Source organism: Oncorhynchus clarkii, chromosome 25 (assembly GCF_045791955.1).
Source record: "Oncorhynchus clarkii lewisi isolate Uvic-CL-2024 chromosome 25, UVic_Ocla_1.0, whole genome shotgun sequence".
Taxonomy (NCBI): domain Eukaryota; kingdom Metazoa; phylum Chordata; class Actinopteri; order Salmoniformes; family Salmonidae; genus Oncorhynchus; species Oncorhynchus clarkii.
This window is the reverse complement of record NC_092171.1, coordinates 46149597-46168621: the sequence shown is the minus strand read 5'-3', so window position 1 is coordinate 46168621 and position 19025 is coordinate 46149597. Positions and strand designations below refer to the sequence as shown.

The following is a 19025-nucleotide window of genomic DNA, read 5'->3' as shown; positions in this document are numbered from 1 at the left end:
ATTTCTCTCTCCGATATGAAAACCGTACCACAAGCGATGCGTGTTAATGTTCAGATCAACCCCACCTACAGAAGAGTCCTGCGTCTAATGGAACTGTGAGAGTCCTGATCAAGGGCTAACAGGGTTGCATCGACTGCTGCTGTGGTGTAGGAAGGGGGGATTCCAATATGTAGGTTACATCCTTTTCTATATTGAAACAACTAATACCCCCCCCCCCCTAAAAAAAATAGATATGCTCTTTAGTGATATATGTCTAATACCAGCCATAACTAATGTAATTGCATGTTGTTAAGCCTAAATATGACTGTTTTAAAAAGCTACTCCCCTAAATGTGTAATGGTCCAGGCGGTTGCTATGCCGTCGACAGGTCTATAGCAGCAACGCTAACGAACACAATGACGGCACTGGTGCTCGCGCCTTGATCAAATATCGGCGGATTCCAAATAAATCCCGTTATTTTCAAAACGCCATAACGACGGTTGCTAATAAACATGTCTTGTATCCGCAGGGTGAACGGACAATTCCCGTGTATGAGCCCCGCTGTCAGGTAACGTCCATTTCTGACGCTATCTTGTTTACCGAAAAGGGATGTGATGAAGCTAGCTAGCTTAGCTATAAATATTTAGCTGCAGATGTGTTGTTTCTTTACGTTGCTCGGCAGTTGAGCTAGCTAACGTTAGCTGACGTTTGCTTGAAAGCTACTGTTAGCTATCTCGCCATGTTTGACTATGACATTGGATCGGCTAGATATGAAGCTAACTAATCGATTGATTGTAGCTAGACTAGTTAGCTGCTAGCGTCAATTGCCTAGGAATTCAATCAAAGTCGCACTTTGAGAATGTGCATTGCGGAAAGATTCATCTACGTTGCACCTTTTTACTGTCTTTTTTCTTATTTACTGTAGATGCTGTGTTGCTATTTCTGCCTTTCGCAGGTCTGAGTGCGGATTGATTTTGATCATACATTTTGATCATACGAAAAAAGGTAGAAGGTGGAAAATTTAAATTACACCACCATCTGACCCTGCATCTTACCTATACACTATCCCCAAAACCCATCCCACTACTTTAGCCCTAAACGATTCTACACCAGGCCGTTGTCCTTGGAGGATGGAAACACTTCTCTCAACTTCCTGTAGATCTGCTGCACAAAACTCTCACACCCAAATATTTATCTGCTGCTTCAACTATCACATCTTTCTTCTGTGATTTCTGCTCCATCCCTGCAGTTGATCACCATGGTTATAAATGCAAGAAATCCAACCTTATTAAAACTCAACCTCTCTGAATCTCTCTCTTCAGGCCTACTCACTGGGGGGCTCTCAGTCAAATCCTTCATCCTTGGGCTATCCTCTACTCTCCTTAACGTCTCAGCATATGAAAGTCTTCCCCACTCGAACTCTGGCAATCTCAACTTGTCTCTCGTACAGGGCACTTCAGACCCCCAGCTGCATGGGCGCCCCACAGTGTTCTCAACCCCAACTTCACACTCCCTCTGACTATGCCCTCCTGTACACTTTCCACATTCTGGGATCTCCCTTCTACATACTGCTGCCACATATCCAAATCCTTGGCACCTAATCAACCGTAGCAGGTTCGGAATAAACGCCCTCACCGAATAGCAAATATACCCTAGCCAGACCTTATTTGTTAGAAACTCCATATTGAAGCTCAGTAAGAAAGACCGTGTAGCCTCCATCTTACCATTTCCACCGGATTTGAGTCTCCCCAAACGGCAGCTGACACAAACACCAGAAATGTTATTTCTCATCTTATCCACCTCCACACTCAATGCCCCCCCAGTGATCACTTCTTTGATCGGCGCCCTACTCCGGAGAACAAAGCACGACCAGGGGTGAAAATTGATTTCATGTCTTCCCATTACGGGACCACCTATATGTGCACGCACCTAATCATAGAATTACATATATAATCCATATTCATTCAATAGGATCTCTGTGGGCCTAATCATAGAATTATATATAGAATCCTTATTCATTCAATAGGATCTCTGTGGGCCTAATCATAGAATTATATATAGAATCCTTATTCATTCAATAGGATCTCTGTAATCATAGTTATTTCATAGTTTTGATGTCTTCACTATTATTCTACAATGTAGAAAATAGTAAAAATAAAGAAAAACCCTGGAATGAGTAGGTTTGTCCAAACTTTTGACTGGTACTGTGTGTATATATAGTATTCACTTGGGAACAGATTTCTTAAATTATAATCACTTGGAGCTGATTTCCTAGTGTTTTCACAGTCTATTATGTCCAACAATAAAACATAAAATGTTTTTATACACGCTTAACCCGGAAGCCAGCCGCACCAATGTGTCGGAGGAAACACCTGGCGACCGTGTCAGCGCCCAGCCCGCCACAGGAGTCGCTAGAGCGCGATGGGACAAGGACATCCCAGGCGGCCAAGCTCTCCCCAAGCCGGTCAACGCTGGGGGTCTCCCGGTCGCGACACAGCCTGGGATCGAACCAGGATCTGTAGTAACGCAGCTAGCACTGCCTTAGACCGCTGCGCCACTCGGGAGGCCCAAAATTATTATGTTTTAGTCAAGCATCTGTTTGGGCTTCCTGTGGTCAGTTTGCATTCTACAAATATTTGTAATTATCTTTATATTTTAGTTGACGTTCTTATCCAGAGCGACTTACAGGAGCAATTAGGGATAAGTGCCTTGCTCAAGGGCACATCGACAGACTGTTCACCTAGTCGTCAGTGACCTTTCAATTACTGGCCCGACACTCTTAACCACTAGGCCACCTGCCGACCCTGCCTGTTCCGGCCCCCCGACCATCTGCTTAAGAAAAATGGGCCGTGGCTGAATCTAGTTGATAATCCCTGGTCTAGGCCATGCCACCCGTTTTCAAGTCTATTTGCAAATGTTTCATGCCATGCGTCAGCCTAATGATAAATTATGGTGTAATGGCCGACAGTTTTCTTGACATTTATTTTTCATTACTGTGATTGGCTCATGTTTTACCGGACCATACCGCCTTACTTTCACCCCGAACATGACACCAGTCGAGGATAGACAAAAAATCGAAACAATTCCACTTCTCTAAACTTTGACGGATGTAACAGTTCTCAGTTTGTCATTTACCCAACTTGAAACAACATATTGGTTGGCCAAAAAGCATAGATCCACTTTTTCCAAAAACCGCACTCCTACCGGTCCAAAATCATCTCTGGTAGGATTTTCAGGGCAAACGTTGTAAATCTGTACCACCACACCTGCTGCCACAGGAAGGCCTTCATCCTGGTCAGGCTCAGTTTCAGAGGAATCATCACTGACTCCATCTCATGATTCTCAAGAGAGCCATCAGACCCATGGGATCCAACATCCTCAAAATGCTCAAGTGATAAACTAAATTTAGAAGTAATATTCCCTGGCTTGTATTCAGGCGATGAAGGTTTGTGCTTTGTACCATTTTTCCCCCGCTTTCGAGTCATGACATTTCCTCTTTCTCGCCGCCGGACTGATAGCCTTTTGTCCAATTGCTGCTCCAAGGGCACTGGCTTCTATCCAATTGTATGGTTCATATGGTGGATGTTTATTTGTATTTTGACAAATTGGCATCAATGGCACCTACTGTATCTACGTTATATTGTGTTTGTCTTTTTCAGCTGCTCCCGTCTGCGCCATGTCCAGTCACTGCTGTGGGAGGGGGAAGCCAGCCCTGATGGGATTCTTTGCTCTCTGGGTGAGTCCAGCACTGTCTCAATACTGGAGTCATATTCATTCTGAGGAAGTTGGATTTGACAACATGACAATATATTAAACATGGCTTGAACGCAGTAAACTGTCTTGAGATATTATTATTTATACACTTAGTATATCAAACATTAGGAACACCTTTTGCCCTCAATTCATCGGGACATGGACTCCTCAAGGTGTCAAGCGTTCCACGGGGATGCTGGCCCATGTTGACTCCAATGTTTCCATTTGGGTGCTGGACAAATCTTGATACACATGGGGAACTATTGAGCGTGAAATACCCAGCAGCGTTGCAGTTCTTGACACAAACCGGTGTGCCTGGCATCTACTACCATACCCCGTTCATAGGCACTAAAATCTATGAATGGCACACATACACAATCCTGTGTCAAGGCTTAAAAAAACATGATTTAACCCGACTCCTTCCCTTCATCTACACTAATTGAAGTGGCTTTAACAAGTGACATCAAGAAGGGATCATACAGTAGCTTTCTCCTGGTCAGTCTCTGATGGAAAGAGCAGGTGTTCCTAATGTTTTGTACACTATTCCCTGTTTTATATAGATGATGCTTTAGCTATGTTGTAGTCATATTAACTTCCCTGTTTTATTTGATTTCAGCATGATTTGACATGTTAGTTCATATTGCAGGGATTGACAGCAGGTATAATGAGGGCTGCAGTGAGCTGGCCAACTACCTGTTCTACGGACTGTACCGGAAGAACCAGCTGAACCTGGAGCACATTCTGGAGGACTTCCCTGAGGAGGTGCTGGATGGTGAGGAGAAGGGGTTATGGGGTTTAGTATTTCAATAAGATCCCCCAAGGCAGCGGCTACTCTTCCTGTGGTCCAAATAGGAAGCAAAACACAACAAATATAATCAATAATATACATCATACAATACGCAAATATATAAACATGTCTGTGTCTCCACAGTCCCCGTCATGCCGTAAGGTGTTCTTTAATCTGTTACCTGAGGTGGCAGAGAGTTCCATGTAGTCGTAGCTCTATTTAATACTGTTTGTTTCGAAGCCTCTGTTCTGCACCTGGGGACTATGAAGAGACCTCTGGTTGCATGTCTCGTTTTGTACCGATGAGTGTCCAAACTTTGTGCCAACGGTTTGAACAGACAGTTCAGTACCTTAAACACATCAATACCTTGCGCAAATACCCATAGTGATGCAGGCAATCTCTCCTCAACTCTGAGCCAGGGGAGACTGACATGCATGTGACTGACATCCACCTCCGTGTACATCTAAGTGCAACGTGCTGCCCTGTTGTGGACCGACTGCAGTTTATCTATGTCCAGGGCATAAAATTAACACCCGGAAAATGCGGGTAGATTTAGGTATTCCTGTGTTAGAATATCTATTTCACCAGCCACGCAGCAACATGGGGTTAGGATCAGTATATAGTCAGTTATGATCAATATATAGTCAGTAGTAGGGGTTATGATCAGTATATAGTCAGTAGTAGGGGTTATGATCAGTATATAGTCAGTTATGATCAGTATATAGTGAGTAGTAGGGGTTATGATCAGTATATAGTCAGTAGTAGGGGTTATGATCAGTATATAGTCAGTAGTAGGGGTTATGATCAGTATAGTCAGTAGTAGGGGTTATGATCAGTATATAGTCATTAGTAGGGGTTAGGATCAGTATATAGTCAGTAGTAGGGGTTATGATCAGTATATAGTGAGTAGTAGGGGTTATGATCAGTATATAGTCAGTAGTAGGGGTTATGATCAGTATATAGTCAGTAGTAGGGGTTATGATCAGTATAGTTAGTAGTAGGGGTTATGATCAGTATATAGTCAGTTATGATCAGTATATTGTCAGTAGTAGGGGTTATGATCAGTATATAGTCAGTAGTAGGGGTTATGATCAGTATAGTTAGTAGTAGGGGTTATGATCAGTATATAGTCAGTTATGATCAGTATATAGTCAGTAGTAGGGGTTATGATCAGTATATAGTCAGTAGTAGGGGTTATGATCAGTATAGTTAGTAGTAGGGGTTATGATCAGTATATAGTCAGTTATGATCAGTATATAGTCAGTAGTAGGGGTTATGATCAGTATATAGTCAGTAGTAGGGGTTATGGGGTTATGATCAGTATATAGTCAGTAGTAGTGGTTAGGATCAGTATATAGTCAGTTATGATCAGTATAGTCAGTAGTAGGGGTTATGGGGTTAGGATCAGTACATAGTCAGTCGTATGGGTTATGATCAGTATATAGTCAGTTATGATCAGTATATAGTTAGTAGTAGTGGTTAGGATCAGTATATAGTCATTAGTAGGGGTTAGGATCAGTATATAGTCAGTAGTAGGGGTTATGATCAGTATATAGTCAGTAGTAGGGGTTAGGATCAGTATATAGTCAGTAGTAGGGGTTATGGGGTTAGGATCAGTATATAGTCAGTAGTAGGGGTTATGATCAGTATAGTTAGTAGTAGGGGTTAGGATCAGTATAGTTAGTAGTAGGGGTTAGGATCAGTATATAGTCAGTAGTAGGGGTTATGGGGTTATGATCAGTATATAGTCAGTAGTAGGGGTTAGGATCAGTATATAGTCAGTAGTAGGGGTTATGGGGTTATGATCAGTATATAGTCAGTAGTAGGGGTTATGATCAGTATATAGTCAGTAGTAGGGGTTATGATCAGTATATAGTCAGTAGTAGGGGTTATGATCAGTATATAGTCAGTAGTAGGGGTTATGATCAGTATATAGTCAGTAGTAGGGGTTATGATCAGTATATAGTCAGTAGTAGGGGTTAGGATCAGTATATAGTCAGTAGTAGGGGTTATGATCAGTATATAGTCAGTAGTAGGGGTTAGGATCAGTATAGTTAGTAGTAGTGGTTAGGATCAGTATATAGTCAGTAGTAGGGGTTATGATCAGTATATAGTCAGTAGTAGGGTTTAGGATCAGTATATAGTCAGTAGTAGGGGTTAGGATCAGTATATAGTCAGTAGTAGGGGTTATGATCAGTATAGTTAGTAGTAGGGGTTAGGATCAGTATATAGTCAGTTATGGGGTTATGATCAGTATATAGTCAGTAGTAGGGGTTAGGATCAGTATAGTTAGTAGTAGGGGTTATGATCAGTGTATAGTCAGTAGTAGGGGTTATGATCAGTATATAGTCAGTAGTAGGGGTTATGATCAGTATATAGTCAGTAGTAGGGGTTAGGATCAGTATATAGTTAGTAGTAGGGGTTATGATCAGTATATAGTCAGTAGTAGGGGTTAGGATCAGTATATAGTCAGTAGTAGGGGTTAGGATCAGTATATAGTCAGTAGTAGGGGTTATGATCAGTATATAGTCAGTAGTAGGGGTTATGATCAGTATATAGTCAGTTATGATCAGTATATAGTCAGTAGTAGGGGTTAGGATCAGTATATAGTCAGTTATGATCAGTATATAGTCAGTAGTAGGGGTTATGATCAGTATATAGTCAGTAGTAGGGGTTATGGGGTTATGATCAGTATATAGTCAGTAGTAGGGGTTATGATCAGTATATAGTCAGTTATGATCAGTATATAGTCAGTAGTAGGGGTTAGGATCAGTATAGTTAGTAGTAGGGGTTATGATCAGTATATAGTCAGTAGTAGGGGTTATGATCAGTATATAGTCATCAGTATATAGTCAGTAGTAGGGGTTAGGTCAGTATAGTTAGTAGTAGGGGTTATGATCAGTATATAGTCAGTAGTAGGGGTTAGGATCAGTATAGTTAGTAGTAGGGGTTATGATCAGTATATAGTCAGTTATGATCAGTATATAGTCAGTAGTAGGGGTTATGATCAGTATATAGTCAGTTATGATCAGTATATAGTCAGTAGTAGGGGTTATGATCAGTATATAGTCAGTAGTAGAGGTTATGATCAGTATATAGTCAGTTATGATCAGTATATAGTCAGTAGTAGGGGTTATGATCAGTATATAGTCAGTAGTAGGAGTTAGGATCAGTATATAATCAGTAGTAGGGGTTATGATCAGTATATAGTCAGTAGTAGGGGGTTATGATCAGTATATAGTCATTAGTAGGGGTTATGATCAGTATATAGTCAGTAGTAGGGGTTATGATCAGTATAGTTAGTAGTAAGGGTTATGATCAGTATATAGTCATTAGTAGGGGTATGATCAGTATATAGTCAGTTATGATCAGTATATAGTCAGTTATGATCAGTATATAGTCAGTTATGATCAGTATATAGTCAGTTATGATCAATATATAGTCAGTAGTAGGGGTTAGGATCAGTATATAGTCAGTAGTAGGGGTTATGATCAGTATATAGTCATTAGTAGGGGTTAGGATCAGCACATAGTCAGTAGTAGGGGTTAGTGTTATGGGGTTAGGATCAGTAATGCATACTACTTCACACATGTTGGATGGTTCTCAACAAGCGCTCCTGGCTCCAGTGATTAATATTTCTAATGGTCTACATCCCGGATGGCACCCTATTCTCTATATAGTGCATATAGGTCTCTGGTTAACAGTAGTGCACTACATAGGGAATAGGGTGCTTTTGTGATGACAACCTATGTGTTCTAGTGTTTTGTTAATGCTGTCTTACTCTGTGTGTTGTTCTGGCTCGTTAACATTGAGACCCGTCTCTCTTCATCTCCAGATGTGATCGTGCTGATCAAGGCAGAGAGTGTCCACCTGTACTGTAACCCAATCAACTACAGTTACCTGCTGCCCTACGTCTCCCACTGGAGGAACCTTTCCATACACTGCATGAACCAAACAGAGGTTAGCTATTACTGTAACCACATAGACTGCCTTACCCAGGCAGAGGTTAGCTATTACTGTAACCACATAGACTGCCTTACCCAGGCAGAGGTTAGATATTACTGTAACCACATAGACTGTCTTACCCAGGCAGAGGTTATTTATTACTGTAACCACATAGACTGTCTTACCCAGGCAGAGGTTAGCTATTACTGTAACCACATAGACTGTCTTACCCAGGCAGAGGTTAGCTATTACTGTAACCACATAGACTGTCTTACCCAGGCAGAGGTTAGCTATTACTGTAACCACATAGACTGTCTTACCCAGGCAGAGGTTAGATATTACTGTAACCACATAGACTGCCTTACCCAGGCAGAGGTTATTTATTACTGTAACCACATAGACTGTCTTACCCAGGCAGAGGTTAGCTATTACTGTAACCACATAGACGGCCTTACCCAGGCAGAGGTTAGATATTACTGTAACCACATAGACTGCCTTACCCAGGCAGAGGTTAGATATTACTGTAACCACATAGACTGTCTTACCCAGGCAGAGGTTATTTATTACTGTAACCACATAGACTGTCTTACCCAGGCAGAGGTTAGCTATTACTGTAACCACATAGACTGTCTTACCCAGGCAGAGGTTAGATATTACTGTAACCACATAGACTGTCTTACCCAGGCAGAGGTTATTTATTACTGTAACCACATAGACTGTCTTACCCAGGCAGAGGTTAGCTATTACTGTAACCACATAGACTGTCTTACCCAGGCAGAGGTTAGCTATTACTGTAACCACATAGACTGTCTTACCCAGGCAGAGGTTATTTATTACTGTAACCACATAGACTGTCTTACCCAGGCAGAGGTTAGCTATTACTGTAACCACATAGACTGCCTTACCCAGGAAGAGGTTAGCTATTACTGTAACCACATAGACTGCCTTACCCAGGCAGAGGTTAGCTATTACTGTAACCACATAGACTGTCTTACCCAGGCAGAGGTTAGATATTGCTGTAACCACATAGACTGCCTTACCCAGGCAGAGGTTAGATATTACTGTAACCACATAGACTGTCTTACCCAGGCAGAGGTTAGCTATTACTGTAACCACATAGACTGCCTTACCCAGGCAGAGGTTAGATATTACTGTAACCACATAGACTGCCTTACCCAGGCAGAGGTTAGATATTACTGTAACCACATAGACTGTCTTACCCAGCCAGAGGTTAGCTTACTACCATCACACTTGTAAGTTCTCATCCAAATGTTAAATTGATCAAGAAATAAATAACAATATTTTTATGTTTTGATTAGATTACTTAATTAATAGAAATGCATTTATATTTGTTTCCTTAACCAAGCAGATACACAGGTATGTCTAAATTGAATGTTGATGTTAATTATGTTCACTCCTGTTCTCCGCCCTCCCCCTCCTTCTTTGTTTCCCCCCTCATCTCCCCCTGCAGTATGAAGACGAGGAAGCAGCGGAGGAGTTTAAGATCTCCAGCTTTGTGAGCATGGTTCAAGACTGCAGCCGTATTGGAGTTCCTTACAGCACCCAGGGTACAGTATAGTTACAGAGATTACATGACATAGTACATGTTACATGTACAGTGCCTTTGGCAAGTATTCAGACCCCTTGACTTTTCCCACATCGTGACTTTACTTTCATTAATCTGATGACTGTTATTTATTTAATCAACTAACTATATTTGTTACCTGATTTAAATGAATCATGTAACAATTAACTCATTAGGATTTGGGGCACCACGAGAGCGGTTGTTACCATCTCCCGAATTAAATTCTGAAGGTCTTTACCTATTACCTCCATAAAACGGTCAACGTATTATTCATAACCTCATATCATATCATCATTCTGAACAGTCGTAACCTCCTGCATCTGCAAAAACCCCAGCCTTACTTATGATTCAGTACAGACCTAAGTTGCAGAATGGCGCCGGAGGAGATGGCTGCTGTTTTATGGGCTCCTAACCAATTGTGCTACTGTGTGTGTTTTTTAGTGTTATTTGTAACTTATTTTGTACATAATGTTTCCGCCACCGTCTGGAAGAAGACTTTTTCTTTAACGAGTCGGAGCCGAAGGATTTACTTCAGACACCCGACAAGGCTCAAATCCCCGTCATTCGCATGAGAAAGAGACGGAGATATATCGAGGACATAGGTCGGGGTGCCTTGTAAGGATCCGACGACGACTGGGTAATCTGCCTCTACCATCAGTCCTATTAGCCAACGTACAATCATTGGATAGCAAAATAGACAAGCTACGTTCATGAATATCCAACCAATGGGACATTAAAGACTATAATGTTTCACCGAGTCGTGGCAGAACGACGACATGGATAGAACGACGACAGCTGGCGGGGTGTCACATAGAGTAGGCCAGAAGGCTATACTGGAAAACCTAACCTCTATCAAAATAAAAAAGATGGCGGAGCCGCAAAAGGTCTTCTGTGCTTCAGGGTGTTTATTAACATAGTGATTCCTGAACAAAAACAACAGTACTGCCATCAAACATATACCTTATGGGCCAGCTAAAAACAATGCTGCCCCATTCACAGCTCAAGAGGCTCCTTTTGTTGGGGAAGCCCCTCCCATTAGAACAATTAACACTAATTCATTATGCAATTACCTATTCAAACCTACATTTTCCATTCACTAAATATACTAAAGTATATACATTGCAACATGTTTTTTATGAAACAATATCCCAATATAACATTTCCAAAATTACATCACTACTGACATAGTGTCTTTCAATATGCCCATTTACATTAATGGGCTATTCGGGACAGGCACGACAAAGTCCGCCCAATTCCCTTAGCTCGGGTCCTTATCCAGCGTACCCGGAAGCTACAGAGATTGAGAGAGAGGGTAACAGAACAAACAAACACGCTCATCCATTACATCAATAAGTATAATGCATATTGCTTATATTAAATATGAACATTGACATAAGTGTGAAATGTATGTATTAAGACAGAGAAGTGTGTGTCGACCCACATTGTTACCTTATCTGATAACGGAGCAGGGAGGAGTGATGAATGTGTGCGTTAAAGGACCAAATGCTGCCCGCGGCCAGTGACGGACTTCTACGTCACACGGGGTTTACGCTGCATCGGTAATATAGAAGAGCTGCCTCTGGTAAGACAAGGGGTGCCCCAGCTTTAAACAACAACTGTAAACAACATCTAATATTAAGGAAGTCTCAAGGTTTTGCTCGCCTAAGGTAGAGTATCTCATGATAAGCAGTAGGCCACATTATCTACCTAGAGAGTATTCATCTGTATTTTTCGTAGTTATCTTTTTACCACCACAAACCGATGGTGGCACTAAGACTTCACTCAATGAGCTGTATAAGGCCATAAGGAAACAGGAAAACGCTCATCCAGAGGCGGCGCTCCTAGTGGCCGGGGACTTTAATGCAGGGAAAATGAAATCCGTTATACCTAATATCTACCAGCATGTTAAATGTGCAAAAAGGCTAAACAAAACTCTAGAGCACCTTTACTCCACACACAGAGATGTATACAAAGCTCTCCCTCGCCCTCCATTTTGCAAATCTGACCATAATTCTATTCCTGCTTACAAGTAAAAACTAAAGCAGGAAGCCACTACTCATACAGAGATTGAGAGAGAGAGTAACAGAACAAACAAACACGCTCATCCATAACATCGATAAGTCACTACTCATTCAAAAAATAAGTGGTCAGATGACGTATATGCTAAGCTACAGGACTGTTTTTCTAGCACAGACTGGAATGTGTTCCTGGATTCTTCCGATGGCATTGAGGAGTACACCACATTGGTCACTGGCTTCATCAATAAGTGCATCGAGGACGTTGTCCCCACAGTGACTGTATGTACATACCCCAACCAGAAGCCATGGATTACAGGCAACATTCGCACTGAGCTAAAGGGTAGAGCTGCCGCTTTCAAGGATCGGGACTCTAACCCGTACGCTTATAAGGAATCCTGCTAGGCCATCCGGCGAACCATCAAACAGGCAAATCGTAAATACAAGACTTAAGATTGAATCGTACTACACCGGCTCCGACGCTCGTCAGATGTGGCAGGGCTTGCAAACTATTACAGACGACAAAGGGTAGCACAGCTGTGAGCTGCCCAGTGACACAAACCATTATCCCAGAAACCCTAGACCCACTCCAATTTGCATACCGCCCCAACAGATCCACAGATGATGCAATCTCTATTGCACTCCACACTGCCCTTTCCCACCTGGACAAAAGGAACACCTATGTGAGAATGCTATTCATTTACTACAGCTCAGCGTTCAACACCATAGTGCCCTCAAAGCTCATCACTAAACTAAGGACCCTGGGACTAAACACCTCCCTCTGCAACTGGATCCTGGACATCCTGATGGGCCACCCCAAGGTGGTAAGTGTAGGTAACAACACATCTGCCACTCTGATCCTCAACACAGGGGCCCCTCAGGGGTGCGTGCTCATTCTCCTCCTGTACTTCCTGTTCACCCATGACTGCATGGCCAGGCACGACTCCAACATCGTCATTAAGTTTACCAAGAACGCAACAGTGGTAGGCCTGATCACCGACAACGATGAGACAGCCTTTAGGGTGGAGGTCAGAAACCTGGCCGTGTGGTGCCAGGATAACAACCTCTCTCTCAATGTGATCAAGACAAATTATTGTGGACTACAGGAAAAGGTGGACAGAGCACACCCATATTCTCATCGACGGGGCTGTAGTGGAGTAGGTTGAGAGCTTCAAGTTCCTTGGTGTCCACATCACCAACAAATTATCATGGTCCAAGCACACCAAGACAGTTGTGAAAAGGGTACAACAAAGCCTATTACCCCTCAGGAGATTGAAAAGATTTGTCATGGGTCCTCAGATCCTCAAAAGGTTATACAGCTGCACCATCGAGAGCATCCTGACGGGTTGCATCACTGCCTGGTACGGCAACTGCTCGGCCTCCGACCGCAAGACACAACAGAGGTTAGTGCTTAAGGCCCAGTACATCACTGGGGCCAAACTTCCTTCCGTCCAGGACCTCTACACCAGGCGATGTCAGAGGAACGCCCTGAAAATTGTCAGACTCCAGCCACCTTAGTCATCGACTTGTTCTCTCTGCCACCGCACGGCAGGCGGTACCGGAACGCCAATTCTAGGTCCAAAAAGCTTCTTAACAGCTTTTATCCCCAAGCCATAAGGCTTCTGAACAGCTAATCAAATGGCTACCCAGACTATTTGCATTGTCCCCCCCTGGACCCCCTCTTTTACACTGCTGCTACTCTCTGTTTATTATCAATGCATAGTCACTTTAACTGTACCTACATGTATATATTACCTCAATTATCTTGACTAACCTGTTCCCCGCACATTGACTCTGTACTGGTACCCCCTGTATAAAGCCTCACTACTGTTATTTTGTTACTGCTCTTTAATTATTTCTTATTTTTTACTTATCTGTTTTATGCAGTTTAAAAAGTTGTGTTAAGGGCTTGTAAGTAAGCATTTCTCTGTAAGGTCTATGCATGTGACAAATTTGATTTGATACTCAAATTGGTTTAATTATTTATTTATTAGCTAAGTAAATGATAACACAGGATAACAAACACACTTAATACATGCGGAAAAGGTATTCCTTGGTAACCAGTAATTACTCCTCTATAACTACTTCCTTGGTAACCAGTAATTACTCCACTATAACTACTTCCTTGGTAACCAGTAATTACTCCTCTATAACTACTTCCTTGGTAACCAGTAATTACTCCACTATAACTACTTCCTTGGTAACCAGTAATTACTCCTCTATAACTACTTCCTTGGTAACCAGTAATTACTCCTCTATAACTACTTCCTTGGTAACCAGTAATTACTCCTCTATAACTACTTCCTTGGTAACCAGTAATTACTCCTCTATAACTACTTCATTGGTAACCAGTAATTACTCCTCTATAACTACTTCCTTGGTAACCAGTAATTACTCCACTATAACTACTTCCTTGGTAACCAGTAATTACTCCTCTATAACTACTTCCTTGGTAACCAGTAATTACTCCTCTATAACTACTTCCTTGGTAACCAGTAATTACTCCTCTATAACTACTTCCTTGGTAACCAGTAATTACTCCTCTATAACTACTTCATTGGTAACCAGTAATTACTCCTCTATAACTACTTCCTTGGTAACCAGTAATTACTCCTCTATAACTACTTCATTGGTAACCAGTAATTACTCCTCTATAACTACTTCCTTGGTAACCAGTAATTACTCCACTATAACTACTTCCTTGGTAACCAGTAATTACTCCTCTATAACTACTTCCTTGGTAACCAGTAATTACTCCTCTATAACTACTTCATTGGTAACCAGTAATTACTCCTCTATAACTACTTCCTTGGTAACCAGTAATTACTCCTCTATAACTACTTCATTGGTAACCAGTAATTACTCCTCTATAACTACTTCCTTGGTAACCAGTAATTGCTTAACAGCCTCCGACGTGACTTCTATTGTTCCACTTATGTAATGAAGCAAACAACTAATTGAACAATTGTAACATAATTGAACTGTAACCAGCAACTTGTTTTATAGTGTGACAGTTTGGGATGTGTAGTGTTTATATGTAAATGAGAAACTGTGCTGTTTCAGGCCACATCCAGACGTTTGACATGTTTATGATAGAGAAGTGGCCCATCATTCAGGCCTTCGCTCTGGAGGGGATCGGTGGAGGAAGCTTCTTCACCATGAAATACAAGGTACCTCACTCCATATTACTAATACAAATTGTAGGGGGAAATTGTCTAACCTTAGGTCCATGCCAGAATAGTTAGTAAAATAATTACATCTCCATTTAATTTGAGTGGTACAGACATTTGCTACATACATTACAGACATTTGTGGTCACGAGGAGCATTGTACAAAAATAAAGTCATCAGCAATTGGATCATCTCTAACCAATCAGAGTATTAAAGCCAATGACACGTTTTCTAAACACTGCTTTACCCACTTAGGTTGGGCCAGAGCCAGAACACATCTTTCTGGGACCAATCCGAACGGTTAGAATGTGTTTGCATTATAATAATCGTCGGAGAGGTACTCGGATCCAGACTCATTGCAGAGAAGAAACTTGCATTTGGCCGTAGCAAGGAGTTTGGGTTACTTCTCGGAAATGATTGACTGGATGTGTGTACTGTTGCTGTGTGTTCCAGTTGATGGACATTAGTGAGAAGCTGTGGCAGACCTACACCAGATTGGACCCTGTGTCCCTAGACAACCTGCTGACTGAGGTAACCATTCTGAGCTTGAACGCACCACACACCTGTGAGTAGATGTTGGACCAGCGTGTTGTGACGGCCACACTGACTCTGGTATGGTGTCTCTTCCAGGACCTGGTGTTGTTTGAGAAGCAGTGGAGCAGTTTCTTCTCCAGCTTTGACATCGAGAGCCATCTGTCTATCCTGGAACTGTCTGAGGCTCAGGCAGGGGAGGTAACTTAAAACTAGAACTGCTAAAGCAGTCAAATCAAATGGTATTGGTCACACACACATGGTCAGCAGATGTTATTGGTCACATACACATGGTCAGCAGATGTTATTGGTCACATACACATGGTCAGCAGATGTTATTGGTCACATACACATGGTTAGCAGATGTTATTGGTCACATACACATGGTTAGCAGATGTTAATGGTCACGTACACATGGTCAGCAGATGTTATTGGTCACATGGTTAGCAGATGTTATTGGTCACATGGTCAGCAGATGTTAATGGTCACATGGTCAGCAGATGTTATTGGTCACATACACATGGTCAGCAGATGTTATTAGTCACATGGTTAGCAGATGTTAATGGTCACATACACATGGTCAGCAGATGTTATTGGTCACATACACATGGTCAGCAGATGTTATTGGTCACATACACATGGTTAGCAGATGTTATTGGTCACATACACATGGTTATCAGATGTTAATGGTCACGTACACATGGTCAGCAGATGTTATTGGTCACATGGTTAGCAGATGTTATTGGTCACATGGTCAGCAGATGTTATTGGTCACATGGTCAGCAGATGTTATTGGTCACATACACATGGTCAGCAGATGTTATTGGTCACATACACATGGTCAGCAGATGTTATTAGTCACATACACATGGTCAGCAGATGTTATTAGTCACATGGTCAGCAGATGTTATTGGTCACGTACACATGGTTAGCAGATGTTATTAGTCACATACACATGGTCAGCAGATGTTATTGGTCACATGGTCAGCAGATGTTATTGGTCACGTACACATGGTCAGCAGATGTTATTGGTCACATACACATGGTCAGCAGATGTTATTAGTCACATGGTCAGCAGATGTTATTGGTCACATGGTCAGCAGATGTTATTGGTCACATACACATGGTCAGCAGATGTTATTAGTCACATGGTCAGCAGATGTTATTGGTCACATACACATGGTCAGCAGATGTTATTGGTCACATACACATGGTCAGCAGATGTTATTAGTCACATGGTCAGCAGATGTTATTGGTCACATGGTCAGCAGATGTTATTGGTCACGTACACATGGTCAGCAGATGTTATTGGTCACATGGTCAGCAGATGTTATTAGTCACATGGTCAGCAGATGTTATTGGTCACATGGTCAGCAGATGTTATTGGTCACGTACACATGGTCAGCAGATGTTATTGGTCACATGGTCAGCAGATGTTATTGGTCACGTACACATTGTCAGCAGATGTTATTGGTCACATGGTCAGCAGATGTTATTAGTCACATACACATGGTCAGCAGATGTTATTGGTCACATGGTCAGCAGATGTTATTGGTCACATGGTCAGCAGATGTTATTGGTCACATACACATGGTCAGCAGATGTTATTAGTCACGTACACATGGTTAGCAGATGTTATTGGTCACATACACATGGTCAGCAGATGTTATTGGTCACATACACATGGTCAGCAGATGTTATTAGTCACATACACATGGTTAGCAGATGTTATTGGTCACATACACATGGTCAGCAGATGTTATTGGTCACGTACACATGGTCAGCAGATGTTATTGGTCACATACACATGGTCAGCAGATGTTATTGGTCACATACACATGGTTAGCAGATGTTATTGGTCACATACACATGGTCAGCAGATGTTATTGGTCACGTACACATGGTCAGCAGATGTTATTGGTCACATACACATGGTCAGCAGATGTTATTGGTCACATACACATGGTTAGCAGATGTTATTGGTCACATACACATGGTCAGCAGATGTTAATGGTCACGTACACATGGTCAGCAGATGTTATTGGTCACATACACATGGTCAGCAGATGTTATTAGTCACATGGTCAGCAGATGTTATTGGTCACATACACATGGTCAGCAGATGTTATTAGTCACATACACATGGTTAGCAGATGTTATTGGTCACACACACATGGTCAGCAGATGTTATTGGTCACATGGTCAGCAGATGTTATTGGTCACGTACACATGGTTAGCAGATGTTATTGGTCACATGGTCAGCAGATGTTATTGGTCACGTACACATGGTTAGCAGATGTTATTGGTCACATGGTTAGCAGATGTTATTGGTCACACGGTCAGCAGATGTTATTGGTCACATGGTCAGCAGATGTTAATGGTCACATACACATGGTCAGCAGATGTTATTGGTCACATGGTCAGCAGATGTTATTAGTCACATACACATGGTCAGCAGATGTTATTAGTCACATGGTCAGCAGATGTTATTGGTCACATACACATGGTCAGCAGATGTTATTGGTCACATACACATGGTCAGCAGATGTTATTAGTCACATGGTCAGCAGATGTTATTGGTCACATGGTCAGCAGATGTTATTGGTCACGTACACATGGTTAGCAGATGTTATTGGTCACATGGTTAGCAGATGTTATTGGTCACATGGTCAGCAGATGTTATTGGTCACATGGTCAGCAGATGTTATTGGTCACATGGTCAGCAGATGTTATTGGTCACATGGTCAGCAGATGTTATTAGTCACATACACATGGTTAGCAGATGTTATTAGTCACATACACATGGTCAGCAGATGTTATTAGTCACATACACATGGTCAGCAGATGTTATTGGTCACATGGTCAGCAGATGTTATTGGTCACATGGTTAGCAGATGTTATTAGTCACGTACACATGGTCAGCAGATGTTATTGGTCACATGGTCAGCAGATGTTATTGGTCACGTACACATGTTCAGCAGATGTTTATGTGAGTGTAGCGAATGCTTGTGGTTCTAGTTCCTACAGTGCAGTAATATCTAACAAGTAATATCTAACAAGTAATCTAACAATTTCACAAGAACTACCTAATACACACATCTAAAGGGGTTAATGAGAATATGTACATGTAGGTATATGGATGAGCGATGGGCAAGGTGCAATAGATGGTATAAAATACAGTATATACATGTGATATGAGTAATGTAAGATATGTAATATGTAAGATATGTAAACATTATTAAAGTGGCATTGTTTAAAGT

General features: G+C 41.8%; 1 protein-coding gene across 1 annotated transcript in view; it reads left to right on the top strand.

Moving 5' to 3' along the window:
- Positions 1-362: 362 nt before the first annotated feature.
- LOC139383384 (dynein axonemal assembly factor 9) overlaps positions 363-19025 on the top strand; it is an 87848-nt gene continuing 69185 nt past the window's right edge. The window contains exons 1-8 of the mRNA XM_071127908.1: positions 363-547; positions 3639-3715; positions 4379-4504; positions 8355-8479; positions 9936-10032; positions 15128-15234; positions 15688-15765; positions 15865-15966. Coding sequence (XP_070984009.1) covers positions 492-547; positions 3639-3715; positions 4379-4504; positions 8355-8479; positions 9936-10032; positions 15128-15234; positions 15688-15765; positions 15865-15966 — 768 coding nt within the window. The 5' untranslated portion in view covers positions 363-491. The remainder of the gene's footprint in view (positions 548-3638; positions 3716-4378; positions 4505-8354; positions 8480-9935; positions 10033-15127; positions 15235-15687; positions 15766-15864; positions 15967-19025) is intronic.